The sequence below is a fragment of the Canis lupus genome, chromosome 17, assembly GCF_048164855.1.
Source record: "Canis lupus baileyi chromosome 17, mCanLup2.hap1, whole genome shotgun sequence".
Lineage (NCBI taxonomy): Eukaryota > Metazoa > Chordata > Mammalia > Carnivora > Canidae > Canis > Canis lupus.
In genome coordinates this window covers 45,421,282-45,442,573 of record NC_132854.1, presented here as the reverse complement: position 1 = coordinate 45,442,573, position 21,292 = coordinate 45,421,282, and the positions used below count along the sequence as shown (strand labels likewise).

At 38.9% G+C, this 21,292-nt stretch overlaps 1 protein-coding gene across 13 annotated transcripts in view; it reads right to left on the bottom strand.

The window, feature by feature from the left end:
* The window catches only part of DIAPH3 (diaphanous related formin 3), a 508,438-nt gene that overhangs the window by 441,507 nt on the left and 45,639 nt on the right, over positions 1–21,292 (bottom strand). For 12 of the 13 annotated variants that reach the window (XR_012010017.1, XR_012010015.1, XR_012010016.1 and 9 more), the window contains one exon: positions 19,742–19,909. Coding sequence is in view for 8 of the 13 variants with exons in the window: in XM_072782860.1 (XP_072638961.1) it covers positions 19,742–19,909 (168 nt within the window). In the remaining 5 variants the exon portion in view is untranslated. Of the gene's footprint in view, positions 1–5,030; positions 5,050–19,741; positions 19,910–21,292 lie in introns of those variants that run through there. The other variant, XM_072782865.1, reaches the window with a different exon arrangement.

The following is a 21,292-nucleotide window of genomic DNA, read 5'->3' as shown; positions in this document are numbered from 1 at the left end:
CATGAATATTAATCCAAATAGGTGACAAATTCTATAAATCAATATTAAAAAAGACAAAATCTCTAGTAATAAAATAGGCAAAAGATATGAAGAAATTTATAAAAGAATAAACCAAAGGGCTAATAAATGTGTGAGATGTTCAAACTTCTTACGATCATTACAAAATGAATTATTTAAAGTAAGAGGTAACCTGTTTACAATTAACAGACCTACAATTAAAAAGCTTTATAGTACCAATGAAAATTCAGGGACATTCTACAAATTAACCAAGTGGAATCTTCAAAAATGTCAAATTCAAAACATAAAAGGAAAGTATGAGGACTATTCCAAAATGAAGGAGATTTTAAAAACTTGACAGTTGAATGAAACATATGATTCTAAACTGTACTCTTTTCCTATAAAGACCATTTTTGATACTACAGATAAAACCTGAATAAGATCTGAGCATTGGGTGATAGAAATTGATCACTGTTAACTTTCTTATTTGGGTGGTTGTATTGTGGTTATGCTGAAGAATGTCCTTTATATGTAGGGACTAATACTAAAAACTTAGTAGATTATGGGACATGAAGTCAGCGACCTACCATCAATGGTTAAGAAAAAAGTTTCTATACGTTAAAAAGTTTCTATACATTATTACACAGAAAGTTTGACATAGGAATGAAACTATCAGATTCAGGGTATTGTTCACCTTCAAGAATTAAGGAAGAAAAAAGAATTAAGGAAGAAGAATGGAATTAAAGAGTATACAAGGCACTTCAATTATATCTGTGGTGGTGTTTGTTATGTTCTATTTTTTTTTTTGTATACTTGAAATATCCTATTTAACAAAAGCATCTTTCAACAAAAGTAGATTCAACATTACACAATGAAAATAGTTTCAAAAGTCAAATTGTGAACACCTTTACTATTATCTATGTTTCCCCACACTAAAAGCTGATATATGTATTAAACAGGTCATCTAAGCTCTTAATACCAGTAGACACCTAAAGCACATGCTTAAGAGATAATGATAGGGTTTTATAAATGTGTTCTCTCCTATATTAGATAAAGCTGACAAACATCTTCCCAAGAAAAGATTAGGGCATCACCATTCATACTTATATACTTTGTACAATTTTAGGAGACCATTTTTCTTTCATTATTAGAAGTGATGACAGAAGTCCAGAATTTAAAAACTTTGCCAGAATAATCTTATCATCAGTGGCACTCATTTAATGTCTATTAGTGATCACATCTAGATAGGTAACCTTTCTTGCATAGTTTTCATTCTTTCAGAGAGAAGTGAGAAATCAAAACAGGAAGCGATAAATGCATGAAATCTCTCTCCTATTATTTTAATATTTTTTATGTAACTGAGAAAACTGGCAATTAAGGTAATTTCCATCCAAGCAGAACTGCAGGTAAGAAGAATGTGGTATCTTAGAAATCTTAAAAGTTAGGAAGATGCAAATAACAGACAATTATTTAAGATAAACCAGTTGGATGCTGCTGCATGAATTTAATCTAGTGGGAGATCAAAATAACAAAGGAGAAGTTCTACCAGGGATTTACACATAAGCAACTGTGAGAGGCAGGTTTAAAGAGTGCTAGCTCTGATAGAACACGGAAAAGTGTCAAAGAAGAGTAATGTTTGGGCCAGAACTTAAAGAGTAAGAGTTCTTTAGCAGAGACATGGAAGGGTGAATGGAAGACCAGTGCAATAACCCAGGGAAGAGGTAATGAAAGCTTCAACAGATTAGAAACAAAACCAGGACCTATTAAGGACAGAAATGAATGGATGTGACTAATGCCTGAGTGGGACCTCAGTGTGGACTTCTGAGAGAGAATTAAGGAAGGAGCAGTTTTGTGAGGAATTTATTTTGTTTAAAGGAATAAGACAGAAAGGTGAGGTCAACAAGATGGTGACATAGGTCATTGATTGCCAAAGTTGATAGATACCCCCTACAAAGGCAATTAACTATCCATAGGCTAGATAGCACTATGAAAATCCCAGAAACCAGGAATAAAGCTGAAGCATGCCCCTAACTGAAAAGACGGTAAGGATGGTATTAAAAATCAGGTATTCATGACACCTAAAGTAAAAAATTTACAATAACTGATCCCAAATAAATAGAGGTCTATCTGCTGACAAAAAATTCCAAGTAATCCTCTTTGAAGAGCTCTGAAACAATACAGACAACTAAATGAAATTAGAAGACAGTATAAGCAAAATGCAAAGAGATAGAAACTATCAAAAGAAAAAAAAAAGGTATTCAAAGATAAGTCATTTGATGGTTTCTAATCAAAAGAGCAAAATGAAAGTAAAGAATGTCTATGGGACACCAACAAGAGAAACAAAATATCCATTGTAGAAATCTCCAGAGAAACACAAGAGAAAACACTTTAGCTATAGGGGTATATGTAGGCTAAGAGTAAAGGAATGGAAAAATCTATTCCAAACAAACAGTAACCAAAAGATATCACTTTTGGGGCCCCTGAATGGCTTAAACATTGGCCTTCAGCTCAGGTCATGACCCCAGAGTCTTGGGATGGCACCCCACATCAGAGCTCCCTACTCAGCAGGGAATCTGCTTCTCCCTCTCCCTCCACCAGCTTGTTCTCTTTCATTATCACACTCAAATAAATAATAAAATCTTAAAAATAAGAAAGAAATCACTTCTATCAGGAAAAATAGACTTCAGCTTAAAATGGTCACAAAAGATGAAGATTACGTAATGATGCAGTCAATTCATTCAGAAGCTAAAAAACAAGTCTAAATATTTATGCACCCAATATCTGAGAACTTAAAAATATCCAGTAGATATTACAGAACTGAGGAGAAATTAACCACAATACTATTACCCCACACTCTTATCCAGACAGAATCAGTCAGGAAAGAGCAAATTTGAACAATACTATAGAATGGATATATACAAAGCCTACCATTTATTAGCAGCAAAATACTAATTCTTCTCAAACACACATGGAACATTTTCAGGATTTAGCATGTTAGGCCACAAAACAAGCCTCAAAAAAAAAAAAAAAAATTCAACAAGATAAAATTCCAAGTATCGGGGATCCCTGGGTGGCGCAGCAGTTTAGCGCCTGCCTTTGGCCCAGGGCACGATCCTGGAGACCTGGGATCGAATCCCACGTCAGGCTCCCGGTGCACGGAGCCTGCTTCTCCCTCTGCCTATGTCTCTGCCTCTCTCTCTCTCTCTCTCTCTGTGACTATCATAAATTAAAAAAAAAAAAAAAAAAATTCCAAGTATCTTTTTTGATCATGATGGTGAGATACTAGAAGACAATAACAAGAGGAAAGCTGGAAAATTCAAACTTGTGGAAATTTAACAATACCATCTTGCATAATCAATGGGACAAAGAAGAAATGAAAAGGGAAAAATAAAAATACCTGAAGACAAATGAGAACAGAATCACAACATACCAATACCAGTAGGATACAGTAAAAGCAGTGCTATGAGGCAAGTTTAATGCAGGCATTTACTGCTATAAACTGTAAACAAGAAATATCCCAAATTAGGGCACCTGGGTGGCTCAACTCATTGAGCAGCTGACTCTTGGTTTCAGCTCAAGATCTAAAGGTACTGCATCCAGGTCCAAGCTTAGCTGGGTGTCAGCTTGAGGATTCACTCTCTTCTCCTCTATCCATCCCCCAACTCTCATGTGTGTGTGCACACACATGCATGCTCTCGCTCTAAATAAATAAATCCTTAAAAGAAAAGAAATATCCCCAATTAATAAGCTGGCTTTATAGCTCAAGGAACTGAAGAAAAAATACTAAGCCCAAAATTAAAGAAATAATAAAGATTAGAAGAAAAACAGAGAATATTTTTTTAAATGGCAGAGGGGAGGTGGTTATCATGAAACCAACTGGGTTTGAAAGGAAAAAAATGTTCAATTCTTAGGTAAAGAGAAAACCCCCAGAATCAGAAATGAAGGAGGAAACATTACAAATGCTACCACTGATATACAAAGGGTCATAAGAGACTACTGCAAACAATTATATACACACCAACAAATTGGACAACCTAGAAGCTATGGATAAATTAATAGAAACACACAACTTGCCAAAACTGAATCACAAAGAACACACCAATAGAGCACTGAAATTTAATCAGTAATCAAAAATCACCCAAAAGCCAAGACCAATTTCACTGGGTAGCCAAACACTTAAGAATTAATAGCAATTTTCCTCAAACTCTTCCAAAAGAATGAAGAGGAGAGAACATTCCCAAACTCTACCAAGCTATCATTACCCTGATGCCAAAACCAGACAAGGATACAAGAGTACTATAGGCTACTATGACCAATGAAATTAGATGCAGAAATTCAACAAAACACTAGCAAATCAAATTAAGTAGTACATTAAAAGTGATCATACACCATGAATAAGTAGGATTCATTTGACAAAATTCCACATCCAGTTATGATAAAAATTCAGTAAACTGGGAAGAGAGGGAGCATACCTCAACATAATAAAGGCTACATGATAAGCCCACAGTTCACCTGTCCTCAATTGATTACTGACTGAAAGATTTCCTCCAAGATCAGTAACAAGACAAGGGTGCTTACTCTCACCACTCCTAAGCAACCCAATACTAGAAGTCTTGGCCAGAGCAGAGGCAAGAAATAAAAGGCATCCAGATTGGAAAGGAAGAAGTAATACTGTCACTATTTATAGAGGATATTATATATAGAAAACCCTGAAGGCTTCCTCAAAAAACTGAGAATAGATGAATTCAGTAAAGTGGCAGATATAGATAGATAGATAGATAGATAGATAGATAGATAGATATAAAAACAAAAATCAGTTGCATTTCTCTACACTAACAATGAACTATCTGAAAGAGAAATTAATCTGATTTACAATAGAATGGGAAGTCAATAAAACAGGAATAAATTTAGTCAGGGAGATAAAGATCTGTACACTGAAAAGTCTAAAGCCATTGATGAAAAAAATGAGAACACAAATAAATGGAAAATATTCTATGCTCATAGACTTAGTATTGTTAAAATATTCAGCCTACCTAGAGCCATCTATAAAGTCGATGCAATCCCTATCAAGATTCCAACCACATTTTTATAGAAACAAAAACAGGAGGAGGGGAAGATGGCGGGAGAGTAGGGTCCCCAGGTCACCTGTCCCCACCAAATTACCTAGACAACCTTCAAATCATCCTGAAAATCTACGAATTCGGCCTGAGAATTAAAGAGAGACCAGCTGGAACGCTACAGTGAGAAGAGTTCGCGCTTCCATCAAGGTAGGAAGACGGGGAAAAAGAAATAAAGAAACAAAGGCCTCCAAGGGGGAGGGGCCCAGGAGGAGCCGGGCTGAGGCCGGGGCGAGTGTCCCCAGGACAGAAGAGCCCCGTCCCGGAGGAGCAGGAGCTGCACCGACCTTCCCGGGCGGAAAGGGGCTCGCGGGGAGGTGGAGCAGGACCCAGGAGGGCGGGGATGCCCTGGGGCTCCCGGGGACACTAACAGACACCTGCGCCCCGGGAGAGCCCCACACCCCGCGGCCGAGCTCCCTAAGGGCTGCAGCGCGCACGGCGGGACCCGGAGCAGCTCGGGGGGCTCGGGGGCGGCTCCGCGGAGGGGGCTGCGGGGCGGGAGCGCGAATCCAACAGCGCAGTTCCCGGAGCACAGGGCGCCGGGACACACCCCAGGATCCGGCCTCCCCCCGGGACAGGCAGAGGCCAGGAGGGCCCAGGACAGCAAGGATGCTCCTGCCCCAGCTGAGCAGATCAGCGGACCCGCCCCGGAGCCTCCAGGCCCTGCAGACCGAGAGCTCTGGAGTTCCTGCAGGGGCTGACTCCAGGGCTGCAGAGCTGGCCCAGCCACTGCGGTTGTTCCTCCCGGGGCCTCACGGGGTAAACAACCCCCACTGAGCCCTGCACCAGGCAGGGGCAGAGCAGCTCCCCCAAGTGCTAACACCTGAAAATCAGCACAACAGGCCCCTCCCCCAGAAGACCAGCTAGACGAACAAGTTCCAGGGGAAGTCAAGGGACTTAAAGTATACAGAATCAGAAAATACTCCCCCGTGGTTTTTTGTTTTTTCTTTTTTTCTTTTTTTGCTTTTTGATATCTGTTTGCTTCCACCACCCTTTTTTTCCCTTTCTTTCTTTCTTTCTTTCTCTTTTTCTTCTCTTTTCTTTTTTCCTTTTTCTTTTTCTCTTTTCCTTCCTTCTTTCTCTCCTCTCTTTTCCTCCTTTTCCCAATACAACTCGCTTTTGGCCACTCTGCACTGAGCAAAATGACTAAAAGGAAAACCTCACCTCAAAAGAAAGAATCAGAAACAGTCCTCTCTCCCACAGAGTTACAAAATCTGGATTACAATTCAATGTCAGAAAGCCAATTGAGAAGCACTATTATACAGCTACTGGTGGCTCTAGAAAAAAGCATACAGGACTCAAGAGACTTCATGACTGCAGACTTTAGATCCAATCAGGCAGAAATTAAAAATCAATTGAATGAGATGCAATCCAAACTAGAAGTCCTAACGATGAGGGTTAACGAGGTGGAAGAACGAGTGAGTGACATAGAAGACAAGTTGATGGCAAAGAGGGAAACTGAGGAAAAAAGAGAAACAACTAAAAGACCATGAAAATAGATTAAGGGAAATAAACGACAGCCTGAGGAAGAAAAACCTACATTTAATTGATGTTCCTGAGGGCGCCGAAAGGGACAGAGGGCCAGAATATGTATTTGAACAAATTCTAGCTGAAAACTTTCCTAATCTGGGAAGGGAAACAGGCATTCAGATCCAGGAAATAGGGAGATCCCCCCTAAAATCAGTAAAAACCGTTCAACACCTCGACATCTAATAGTGAAGCTTGCAAATTCCAAAGATAAAGAGAAGATCCTTAAATCAGCAAGAGACAAGAAATCCCTGACTTTTATGGGGAGGAGTATTAGCGTAACAGAACACCTCTCCACAGAAACCTGGCAGGCCAGAAAGGGCTGGCAGGATATATTCAGGGTCCTAAATGAGAAGAACATGCAACCAAGAATACTTTCTCCAGCAAGGCTCTCATTCAAAATGGAAGGAGAGATGAAGAGCTTCCAAGACAGGCAGGAACTGAAAGGAATATGTGACCTCCAAACCAGCTCTGCAAGAAATTTTAAGGGGGACTCTTAAAATTCCCCTTTAAGAAGAAGTTCAGTGGACAATCCACAAAAACAAGGACTGAATAGAAATCATGATGACACTAAACTCGTATCTCTCAATAGTAACTCTGAACGTGAACGGGCTTAATGACCCCATCAAAAGGCGCAGGGTTTCAGACTGGATAACAAAGCAGGACCCATCTATTTGCTGTCTACAAGAGACTCATTTTAGACAGAAGGACACCTACAGCCTGAAAATAAAAGGTTGGAGAACCATTTACCATTCGAATGGTCCTCAAAAGAAAGCAGGGGTAGCCATCCTTATATCAGATAAACTAAAATTTACCCCGAAGACTGTAGTGAGAGATGAAGAGGGACATTATATCATACTTAAAGGATCTATCCAACAAGAGGACTTAACAATCCTCAATATATATGCCCCGAATGTGGGAGCTGCCAAATATTTAAACCAATTAATAACCAAAGTGAAGAAATACTTAGATAATAATACACTTATATGTGGTGACTTCAATCTAGCTCTTTCTACCCTCGATAGGTCTTCTAAGCACAACATCTCCAAAGAAACGAGAGCTTTAAATGATACACTGGACCAGATGGATTTCACAGATATCTACAGAACTTTACATCCAAACTCAACTGAATACACATTCTTCTCAAGTGCACATGGAACTTTCTCCAAAATAGACCACATACTGGGTCACAAATCGGGTCTGAACCAATTCCAAAAGATTGGGATCGTCCCCTGCATATTCTCAGACCATAATGCCTTGAAATTAGAACTAAATCACAAGAAGTTTGGAAGGACTTCAAACATGTAGAGGTTAAGGACCATCCTGCTAAAAGATGAAAGGGTCAACCAGGAAATTAAGGAAGAATTAAAAAGATTCATGGAAACTCATGAGAATGAAGATACAACCGTTCAAGATCTTTGGGATGCAGCAAAAGCAGTCCTAAGGGGGAAATACATCACAATACAAGCATCCATTCAAAAACTGGAAAGAACTCAAATACAAAAGCTAACCTTACACATAAAGGAACTAGAGAATAAACAGCAGATTGACCCCATGCCCAGCAGAAGAAGAGAGTTAATTAAAATTCGAGCAGAACTCAACGAAATCGAGACCAGAAGAACTGTGGAACAGATCAACAGAACCAGGAGTTGGTTCTTTGAAAGAATTAATAAGATAGATAAACCATTAGCCAGCCTTATTAAAAAGAAGAGAGAGGAGACTCAAATTAATAAAATCATGAATAAGAAAGGAGAGATCACTACCAACACCAAGGAAATACAAACGATTTTAAAAACATATTATGAACAGCTATACGCCAATAAATTAGGCAATCTAGAAGAAATGGACGCATTCCTGGAAAGCCACAAACTACCAAAACTGGAACAGGAAGAAATAGAAAACCTTAACAGGCCAATAACCAGGGAGGAAATTGAAGCAGTCATCAAAAACCTCCCAAGACACAAGAGTCCAGGGCCAGATGGCTTCCCAGGGGAATTCTATCAAACGTTTAAGAAGAAACCATACCTATTCTCCTAAAGCTGTTTGGAAAGATAGAAAGAGATGGAGTACTTCCAAATTCGTTCTATGAGGCCAGCATCACCTTAATTCCAAAACCAGACAAAGACCCCACCAAAAGGAGAATTACAGACCAATATCCCTGTTGAACATGGATGCAAAAATTCTCAACAAGATACTGGCCAGTAGGATCCAACAGCACATTAAGAAAATTATTCACCATGACCAAGTAGGATTTATCCCCGGGACACAAGGCTGGTTCAACACCCGTAAAACAATCAATGTGATTCATCATATCAGCAAGAGAAAAACCAAGAACCATATGATCCTCTCATTAGATGCAAAGAAAGCATTTGACAAAATACAGCATCCATCTCTGATCAAAACTCTTCAGAGTGTAGGGATAGAGGGAACATTCCTCGACATCTTAAAAGCCATCTACGAAAAGCCCACAGCAAATATCATTCTCAATGGGGAAGCACTGGGAGCCTTTCCCCTAAGATCAGGAACAAGACAGGGATGTCCACTCTCACCACTGCTATTCAACATAGTACTGGAAGTCATAGCCTCAGCAATCAGACAACAAAAAGACATTAAAGGCATTCAAATTGGCAAAGAAGAAGTCAAACTCTCCCTCTTCGCCGATGACATGATACTCTACATAGAAAACCCAAAAGCCTCCACCCCAAGATTGCTAGAACTCATACAGCAATTTGGCAGTGTGGCAGGATACAAAATCAATGCCCAGAAATCAGTGGCATTTCTATACACTAACAATGAGGCTGAAGAAAGAGAAATTAAGGAGTTAATCCCATTTACAATTGCACCCAAAAGCATAAGATACCTAGGAATAAACCTAACCAAAGAGGTAAAAGATCTATACCCTAAAAACTATAGAACACTTCTGAAAGAAATTGAGGAAGACACAAAGCGATGGAAAAATATTCCATGCTCATGGATTGGCAGAATTAATATTGTGAAAATGTCAATGTTACCCAGGGCAATGTACACATTTAATGCAATCCCTATCAAAATACCATGGACTTTCTTCAGAGAGTTAGAACAAATTATTTTAAGATTTGTGTGGAATCAGAAAAGACCCCGAATAGCCAGGGGAATTTTAAAAAAGAAAACCATATCTGGGGGCATCACAATGCCAGATTTCAGGTTGTACTACAAAGCTGTGGTCATCAAGACAGGGTGGTACTGGCACAAAAACAGACACATAGCTCAATGGAACAGAATAGAGAACCCAGAAGTGGACCCTGAACTCTATGGTCAACTAATATTCGATAAAGGAGGAAAGACTATCCATTGGAAGAAAGACAGTCTCTTCAATAAATGGTGCTGGGAAAATTGGACATCCACATGCAGAAGAATGAAACTAGACCACTCTCTTTCACCATACACAAAGGTAAACTCAAAATGGATGAAAGATCTAAATGTGAGACAAGATTCCATCAAAATCCTAGAGGAGAACACAGGCAACACCCTTTTTGAACTCGGCCACAGTAACTTCTTGCAAGATACATCCATAAAGGAGAAAGAAACAAAAGCAAAAATGAACTATTGGGACTTCATCAAGATGAGAAGCTTTTGCACAGCAAAGGATACAGTCAACAAAACTCAAAGACAACCTACAGAATGGGAGAAGATATTTGCAAATGACGTATCAGATAAAGGGCTAGTTTCCAAGATCTATAAAGAACTTCTTAAACTCAACACCAAAGAAACAATCCAATCATGAAATGGGCAAAAGACATGAAGAGAAATCTCACAAAGGAAGACACAGACATGGCCAACATGCACATGCAAAAATGCTCCGCATCACTTGCCATCAGGGAAATACAAATCAAAACCACAATGAGATACCACCTCACACCAGTGAGAATGGGGCAAATTAACAAGGCAGGAAACAACAAATGTTGGAGAGGATGCGGAGAAAAGGGAACCCTCTTACACTGTTGGTGGGAATGTGAACTGGTGCAGCCACTCTGGGAAACTGTGTGGAGGTTCCTCAAAGAGTTAAAAATAGACCTGCCCTATGACCCAGCAATTGCACTGTTGGGGATTTACCCCAATGATTCAGATGCATTGAAACGCCGGGATACCTGCACCCCGATGTTTATAACAGCAATGTCCACAATAGCCAAACTGTGGAAGGAGCCTCGGTGTCCATCGAAAGATGAGTGGATAAAGAAGATGTGGTCTATGTATACAATGGAACATTCCTCAGCCATTAGAAATGACAAATACCCACCATTTGCTTCAACGTGGATGGAACTGGACGGTATTATGCTGAGTGAAGTAAGTCAATCGGAGAAAGACAAACAGTGTATGTTCTCATTCATTTGGGGAATATAAATAATAGTGAAAGGGAATATAAGGGAAGGGAGAAGAAATGTGTGGGAAATATCAGAAAGGGAGACAGAACATAAAGACTCCTAACTCTGGGAAACGAACTAGGGGTGGTGGAAGGGGAGGAGGGCGGGGGGTGGGGGTGAGTGGGTGACGGGCACTGAGGGGGATACTTGACGGGATGAGCACTGGGTGTTATTCTGTATGTTGGTAAATTGAACACCAATAAAAATTATTTTATTAAAAAATAAAAAAAAATAAAAAAATAAAGAAACAAAAACAATCTTACGATTCGTATGGAACCAGAGAATACCAGGAATAACCAAAGCAATCTTGAAAAATAAAGGTGGAAGCATCAGACTTCTTGATTTCAAACTACATTACAAAACTACAGTAATCAAAATATTATATTGGCATAAAAACAGATACTTAGATCAAAGGAAAAGAATCAAGAGCTCAGGAAGAAACCCACACATATATGGTCAATTAATATTTGACAAGAAAGCCAAGAATACTCAATGCGAAAGATGGTCTCTTCAGTAAGCAGTGTTGTGAAAACTGGATAATCACAAGCAAAAAACAAAACAAAACACATGCAATTGCACCCTTGCCTTACACCACTCAAAAAATTAATTCAAAATGGGTAAAGACTTAAAATTAAGACCTAAAACTATAAAATTCCGTGAAAAAAATACAGGAGGGAAGCTCACAGACATTGACTTGAGCAATGTTTTTTGAACAGGACAAAAAAATCATAAGCAATAAAAATAACATGTAGGCTTTCATCAAATTTGCACAGAAGCAGCCATCGATAAAATGAAAAGGCAACCTACAGAATGGTAGAAAAAATTTGCAAACCACACATCTGAGAAAAGAGTAATCTACAAAACATACAAGGAACTCATACAACTCAAAGCAGAGAAGGAAATCTTATTACAAAGTGAGAACAGAATAAACCTCTATTCCAAAGAGGATAAACAAGTGACCAACAGTTTCATGAAAAGGCATTCAACATCACTAATGAGCAGGAAAATCCAAATCAAAAACCACAAGAGGATATCACTTCGTAGCTATTAAAATATTGGTTAGCAAAAAGCTATCCAGTGCTAGCAAGAAAGGAGAAAAGGGAACCCTTGTGCACCATTGGTGGGAATGTAAATTGTTACAACCACTGTGGAAAATAATATGGAAATTTATCAAAAAAAATTAAAACCAGAACTACTGTCTGATTTTAGTGATCCCACTTCTGGGTACACAGCCAAAGGAAATGAAAACTACTCTCTGGAAGAGATACTTGTATCCCCATGTTCACAGTATTATTTATGATAATAAGAAATGGCAAAAACCCAAGTGTTCAGATAAATGGATAAAGAAACTAGTGTATGTGTACATACACAGACACACAGAATATTACTCAGCCATAAGAAAGGAAATCCTGCCATTTGCAAAAGTGTGGATAAATCCTGAGGGCACTATGCTAGGTGAAATAAATCAAAGAAATACTACATAGTATTTTATATGCAATCTAAAAATAACAAATTCCCAAAAACAGTAGATTAGTGGTTGTCAGGAGCTGCCAAATGGAGGAAATGGATGAAGGTGGTCAAAGAGTACAAATTTGCAGTTCTAAGACAAGTAAATTCTCAGGATCTAATGTACAGCTTGGTCAATCTAATTAATTCCGTATTACATACCTGAAAATTGCTAAGAGTAAATCTTAAAAGTTCTTAAAAAAAATAAAAAAAAGATTTATTTATCTGAGAGAGTAGGGGTAGGAGTAAAAGGGAGGAAATCCTCAAGCCAGCATCCTGCCAAGCACAGAGCCAGATGGGGGCTTGATCCCAGGACCCTGAGATCATGACGTGAGTCGAAATCAAGAGACAGACACTCAACTGACTGAGCCACCCAGGACCCCTAAATCTTAGAAATTCTAACCATGAGATTGAGGGTAGGGAATAGTAACTATATGAGGTGACAGGGGTGTTAACTACCCTTACTGTGATAATTATTTAGAAATATATACACTCCAATCACTATGTAGTACACCTGAAACTAATGTAATACCGTGTGGCAACTATACCTCAATAAAACAAAATAAAGATCTGGGCCATACAAAACATTAAAAAATACATATATCCTTCTATCAAATCACACTGTATACCTTAAGCTTACACAATGTTATATGTCAACTATAGCTCAATAAAGCTGGAAAAATATCAAAAGAAAAAGGTCAGTTTCTGGTTTGTTGAGGTTTAGCATCTTTCAGAGAGCTTGATTATAGCTCCTCTCCTGAAGACACAGCTAAGCATCAGAATATTGGGGATATTCTAACATGGAAGAGCTCCCATGCCCAATGAGAAATCTGTAAGGACCAAAGTGGATAAAGAAAAGGCCAGAGGGCAAGAGGCAACACTCTGAAGGAAGTAAAAATCAGAACAGGAAATCTAGAAAGGAAACTGGTAAAGACTGGCCAGAGAAGAGGAAAATCTGAAGAAAAGGAATGTCATGGTAACTAAAGGAAAGAAATGCAGATGAGAGGGAATGGTCAGCAGGGTTACATATAAGATCTAATGATTAGAAAGCCACTTACAGTTAGAAGGGTAAACATCTGGAGTAGCAAGAAGGAACCAGAGTAGTTTAGACTTCAGAGAGGACAAATTCTGAAGAGAATGAGAAAGGACAGGAACAAGGGGCAAAGGATACACTAGCTTCCCATGGATAGTGGGTGCGTCCCAGAGAAGCAGCAGCCCTGGGCCATCTAAGAGATCCTGCATACAGAAGGCAACACCAGCAAAGGAATGGGCTCATGGAAGACCAGGGCAGAGGACCAAAGGAGATGTCACCAGTGACAAGGGAATTATAGGCAAGACTGGGGAGCAGAAGACACAAAATGGCACAGGAGAAAAGAATTGGCATTTGTGATCTCCTATACCTGTAATAGGCAAAATGTTCCCCCAAAGACATCCATGCCCTAATCTCTGGTGCTATAAATAAGTTCTATTACATGGCAAAAGGGGACTTTGCAAATGTATTACGTTGGGCTGTCTGGGTAAGTCTAATCTAATACATAAACCCTTAAAAGCAGAGAACTTTCTAAAAGATGGAGACAAGAGATGCCACAGGAGAAGGCATACAGATTCTAAGCAGGAGACAGATTTGAGGTAACTGAGAGGTAGAGGCCCACACAAAGGATAAGAAGGAGGCCTCTGGAAGCTAAGGCAGCCTACGATGACAACAGGGATCTCAGTCCTACAACAGCGAGGAACTAGATTCTGTCCATCATTGAACTTGGAAGAGGTTCTTCTCAAAGCATGTGTTAAGAGCCCAACCATCAGACACTGATTTTAGACTTGTGAAACCAGAGAAACCAAGGGAGCCAGAACCTGGACTTTGACTTGCAAAACTAGGAGGCAGTATATTTTCACACTTAAAGCCACCAGATCAGCTGTAATTTGTTACAGCGACAACAAAAACACCACCCCAGGGCATCCCTACCCTGGGCCAGAAGCATATTCTTATTCCTCCTCTCCTTGCCTCCCATCTAGTCCTGGAGCAGACAGATGCAGTCTAGAGAGCAGAGCAAAGTAAGGTAGACAAACAGAGGAGGCCAAGCTCACTACCCAACAAGTGTCCCTACTAGAGACTTGAAGTGGAGCCAGCTTGTAAGGGGGAAAGGGAGAAGCTTTTTTTTTGGGGGGGGGGGGGAACAAAATTATTTTTATTGATCTTTCTGTTTAATCTCAAAGCCAACAGAAAGTTCTGGGACCTGCCTGGGATTTCGCCTAGAGGCAGGTAAGAATAAGCCAAGGGGGCTGATATAAAAGAGGCAACAGCTACAGTAAATAAATCACTTTCAACTTGTACCTACCACATTCAACTCGTTCAAGCATCAGTTAACATAGACCTACAGTAAATTCAGTAGTAAATGCTGGAACTTGAATTCCAGAAATCAAATGTGTATATACAAGATGTTCCCACAGCTATTTCACAAAGCTAGATAAATAGAGAAACCAAGAGGAGCTTTCGGGTAATAATTTCACTTTTACCAAAACACAAATGGGAGAAAGAGCCCTTAAGTAGTCTAAGTGTTGGGACGCCTGGTTGGCTCAGCCATTGAGCATCTGCTTTCGGCTCAGGGCGTGATCCTAGGGTCCAGGATCAAGTCCTTCATTGGGCTCTCTGTGAGGAACCTGCTTCTCCCTCTGCCTATGTCTCTGCCTCTCTGTCCCTCATGAATAAATAAAATCTTAAAAAAAAAAAAAAGTCTAAGTGCTGGTCACTGCTTAAAAAACAAAACCCAACCCAAACCTTACCCAAAAACCCACTGAAACTATTACTCAGAGACCAAGTAAATCCAGCTCCAAAATAAAAATGAAGAGATCACAAATATTCAAGTATTACTCTGTACCTCTCATTAAGTAATCAAGTCAGCACACTGAAGACTTTAAAAAAGTTCGTAAAAAGTTTTTACTTTATCTAAAAATCACTTCAATACCTTTGGTAAAGTTAAATAAGGCTTTAAAAATTGCACAATGTCGGGCAGCCTAGGTGGCTCAGCGGTTTAGCTCCACCTTCAGCCCAGGGCGTGATACTGGAGATCTGGGATCAAGTCCCCATGTCAGGCTCCCTGCATGGAACCTGCTTCTCTCTCTCTCTCTCTGTCTCTCATGAATAAATAAATAAAATCTTTTTTAAAAAAAATTTGCACAATGTCAAAACTAAAAATTTAGATGCAAATTTTAAATGGTAAGAAACCCCTGTAGGTGCAAATACCAAGACATTAAAACTGCAATTCAATGGGACTTCTTCAAAAGAATAAAAGTAATATGAACAAGGGCATCTGGGTGGCAGAGTCCATTAAGCATCCTACTCTTCAATTTGGCTGAGGTCATGATCTCACGGTGGTGGGATGGAGCCCCGCATCACTGGGCTTTGTGCTCAGCAGGGATTCTGCTCAAGATTCTCTCCCTCTTCCTCTGCCCTTCCTCCACTCTCTTTCATTCCATCAATAAATAAAAAAATTTTTAAAGTACTACCTACATCCAGCATTCTCTAGACTTAGGAACAGCTTTAATTTTGTCAAAAATGCAATACCCTGAAAAGCCTGAGAAATATCATTTACCTACATTAGTGAAAGGAAAAGACCCTTCTCACAGCCTCAGAACCATCAGCAGGTCTTCCACTATAATATATTGTTATGCGGTCAATCAGAAAAGGGAAGGAGAATAACCTATTCCTCATTTAAAAAAAAAAAAAAAAAACCAAGACCTTAGTTCTCACAAACTTACTTATTAGCAAACTGGCCAGCCCTGACCCATCAATGATTTCATCTTACTCCTGCTGAGTAAAATGAGTTTGATTCCAAACGATTTTCTGCCAACAGGGATATCTGTTTAAGATTTAACAGGCGATCGGGCCCAGTTATTAAATATGTATTGTGTAAACACTTCAAAGATGCCAATATCCCTCTGCCCTACACATAACTACAAAAGGTTCAGAGTCTTACTCTTCTCCTAAGAGCAACTGAAAAATACCTCAAGTAATCACAGTCGGTACAGAATACCGTGAACTATATTCAGTAGTCAAGGTAGTTGTACTTTTAATGGCTTGTGGTGTTAAGATGTGGCCTTGTGAATATCTAACATCAATAGCCTACTCACTCTGCATACTCAGATGGCACCAGCAATTATGATCAAAAAGGAAAACTTAAAGTAGTCACAAGGGAATGAAAAAAAAGAATCTCCTAGGTAATTTAAGTGAGTGGTTCCACATATGGTACATGAAATGAGGGTGTAGCTAAGGGCACTGTATCATCTTGAGTCCTCCAAGGTGGTATTGAAGAGAACTACCAAGATATAACCCTCATTAACAGAGGCAAAGGCTAGCAAAATATAAACCAAAAGAAAACAAAAGTGCCCACTTTGGCAGCTCATATGCTAAAATTGTGGGGGGCGGGGTGGTTCAAGTCTGAAATAATATCAACCCACAGGGACAAAAGACTTCAAAAGAATTATACATGTGTAGTTAATGAAAACCGACATTAGCACCTTTATCAAGGGGATGCCTGGGTGGCTCAGTGGTTGAGCATCCCATGTCTCAGAGCATGATCCCCAGTCCAGTGATCAGGCCCCACATCAGGCTCCCCGCAGGGAGCCTGCTTCTCCCTCTGCCTATGTCTCTGCCTCTGTGTGTCTCTAATGAATAAATAAATAAAATCTTTAAAAGAAGAAAAAAAAGAACTAACATAACAGGTAAGAATATCCCAAGCCTAGGTTCCAGGTAAAACAATACTAATGAAACCTATTGCTCAGTGATGAAAAGTTAGGAATCACTAACACTAATCCTATAGAGATAGAAATTAGGCATGCTCTCTTTCTAGGGCCTTCTAAAGCTCCATTTAGAACACCGGACACAAGTATTTGATGAACAGAAAATAAGCCATTATAAAGGTAAATATTTTGGTGATTCCAGCTGAATAATAGTCTCAAATTTCAAACACATCTTACACTCTAAATAAGTGAATTTTCCTAAAAACTCATCAGGCTGTCAAAACCAGCAGATGAAATAAAAGAGATAAAATAAATTCTGAGTTGAAATATTATACAACTCTTCAGAATGGCATACAAAATCCTCTCCTAATTGGCCCCAAATTATCATTCCAGTCTCATTTTTCAAACCTGTCACAGGTTTTCCCCATGAGCTATTTGCACCTAGCTCTGTCTTGGCTCACTGTCATTTCCCCTTCTAAGAGAGAATGCCCTTTTCCTCTGCTTATTCCAACCCTGTAAGACAATACCTGCCTCTAAGTCCATCTTCTCTCTGAAATTTCCCTAAGCTACTATAATAACCTTTCAATTTTGGCTTCCCCTGAAGCTAATGAGGTATCTCACAACTTAATTTCTTCCTACTCTGAATTTATAAAGAACTTAACCATTAATTACCACCCTCCGGCACTTCTTATTTAATTTTTCAAACATTTGTTTTGACTCCTAGGAGATAAGCAGCTTGAGGGTAAGAACTATATATGTAACCATTTAGATGCAATTAGCTTTCATTTTGTGACAAATGATTTTGAACATACTTAACATAGTGGGTTGTGGGTCAAATAAGGTTAGCCATGAGCAGAGTCAGAATCTCCATTTTTTTTTTTTGGAACCAACTGAAGGCAACTTCTAACAACACTGTGTGGCTCCACCAGGAAAGGCACACCCCAAATGACTAAGTTCTAGTCTCCTCAGATTTAAATGTTCTAGGACCACATGAACCTGGTTATCCTGAGAACTAAGAGGCATCAAACAAGAAAAAAAGATCAACAAATTCAGCACACATAACATACACAGCACCATGATCATCATTCTAAAATGCAAATGAACCCCAACAGAGCACTTAGGTAATCTTTAAGATTCAAAATGTATCATTTGAATGAATCACTGAACTCCACCTCTGAAACTAATAATAATTATATGTTAATTAATTGAATTTAAATTTTTAAAAATTAAAAATTAAATACTGGGTAAGTATCAGGTACTATGCCAAGTGCTGCTTTCCACAGCTAAATGTTAATCCCCACAGGCAACATTTAAAAGAGCCATTATCAATCTTCCACTAGATAAAGTATAAATGAAAAATGGGAGCTAAGAGGCTTGCTCAAGCTGATAACAGAAGAAAACTTCAAAGTCCGGTCTTCAACTCTAAAATCTGCACTCTTTGAACATGTCACAAAATGAGAAACAACCAGAAGTCATTGCCGAACTTAACTCCTATGCCATGTAAGTTTGGGGAAGTTATCTTTCTCATCACAAGGTCCCTGTTACTTTGGGGCTTGGTTCCTTTCGTGATTAGGATATAGAAAAATCCCATAGAGGGATGCCTGGGTGGCTCAGTGGTTGAGCGTCTGCCCTTGGCTCAGGTCATGATTCCAGAGTCCTGGGATGGAGTCTGGCAATGGGCTTCCTGCATGAAGCCTGCTTCTCCCTCTGCCTGTGTCTCTGCTCTTCTTTCTGTGTTTCTCAGGAATAAATAAATAAAATCTTTAAAAAAAAAAAAAAAAAAAAAAGAAGAGAGAAGAAAATCCTACGGAGACATGGAACAATAGCTTAGTTTTAACTTACAGGGGATCTGGCCTGATCCTAAGTGGATAATCTTTGCTGCATGTATTTCTTGTTCATGTGTCCCAAGAGAGATCAGCTTCCTAAGAGAGAGGACTCAGAGGCAGTAGTATTCCTGGGTCCAGCTTGTACAGAACTACTTCTGAATTAGGCACTTTACTCTGATTATCATTTGTGGCTGGGGGACTGGTTAGCATTACTCTTTGCAAATGGCATGACCGAAGCAAGTCTATATAAAGAATATAAGGGGTACTAATATTGCTACAACGGCAGTCATGTTACAATATATAAATGTATCAAATTAACAAGTTGTACAGCTTATATTTATACACTATATGTCCAATATAGCCAATAAACAACTTATCATTTGATACTTGAGAGGGTTTTTTATATACTCTATATATTAAACATATACACAAAACAAACGAAACTAGCATGCCAACTTTCCTCTGGTTCTTTTTTGTAATCCTAAAGCTCTGTACACCTAAAGTGCTATCTTCAATGACAAAAGAAATCACACTATGGAACACAAGTCTTAAAAGTTTACTGTTCCATTAACATGATTAGAAGCTAAGGTTTTTACATCAACCACTTTATGAAAAATGTCCGAATTCTTACCATCATCTTTTCGAAAAGTTCTAAGACTTCATTCTCTGACAGTGACTTTGGAATGTTTTCCATCACCTCTGAAGAGCAATCATTGCTTGCAAATGCAGTCTTCAGGTTAGAAAGTGGAGGTCTCTCCTTCTTGCTCCCTGGAATTCTTATGCTGGCAAATTTATCCAGCTACAAAGATAAAGTAGCACATATGTTAATATCTCCTTCAACAACATTTATCTAATTGCCAAAATAAAAAACCCACAGGGTCAATCACATTATCACTATGATTTCATCAGAAGCCATATAGCTCTAGAATCTCTAAAATTGTTAAAAACACAAAATGTTTTCGGTAACCATCCTGTCTAAAGGCAGAAGAGAAAAATCAGACAACCTCCAAAAGATTCCTTCTAGTCTTAAATTACAGAATTAAGATGCTAATGGCAGGCGACCTTTGCTTTACAGATTAGCAAACTAAGCAGTTTTATAAAAGGTAACTGGGCTAATTTAGTAGTTGGCAATCAAACTAGTATTTAGTGTCTTAGCTCCCAGCCCCCTTGTCCAGTGCCCTTTTCATAATGCATACTATGAACCGTGATTTAGGAATTCTAAGAGTTGAATTCTACTTATACCTCCAGAACTTGTAGATCTGATAAATACCACATTTCTCTTCATTCAGGCTGGTCTGTATTTGAATTTCATGAGCAACTATAGAGTAAGATGGCTAAAGCCTCAGAATATAAAGCCAGGGTTTTTGCTATAATGGGATTTCTTCTATTAAATGAAATAGTTCACTGATATTTCAAAGTGCACAGATATTAGTTTATAAAGCTAATTGTTCATTGAAAATTACTTGATTTCATAAATTGTATTCCTCACATAAAACCCAGACTCAAAGTTACAAGTGGTAACAACCAAAAAGGCAAAAAAATGCCTTAAAGTACTTAATAGAAGTATACTCAAAAATCACTCTGAATTGTTCAGTGTAACTATACATTACATTGTTTTTGCCATAATGTATATATCAATTTGTGCTATTAGTGGTAGCTACTAGCCACATGTGGTTATTTAAATGTAAATTAAAAGTCCAGTTCTTTGGACTGGCAGTTGCACTAGCCACATGTCAAGTTTTCAAGAGCCACATGTCAAAGCACATATAAACCATTTCCATCATCACAGAAAATTCTATCAGATAGTGCTAGTATAGCCCATTAAAGAAATGTGATATAAAATACTGAATTTAAAAGGACAAGTCTTCACAGTATTATTTCACTAAAGAAACAAGATTTAAGTAAGATGCAAAGATAAACACTATCTTTCAAAACAGATCTTTAAGTTCACTGTGAAGATAAAGCCTAGGAAAAATGCCACGTACAACACGCACACATGGCCCATCAAACAGGATGTAATCCTTAAAGTACTAAGAACAGGACAGCTTCCAGTAGGATTTAGAAAGTAACAAAATACCACCACTGTTCTCATCCTCATAACAAAAACAAGCCAGAAAACCTCCAGAGTTAGTTTCTGTTGTCTTCTACCCATCAGGGGGCTGAGGACTCACCAGAACTCCTG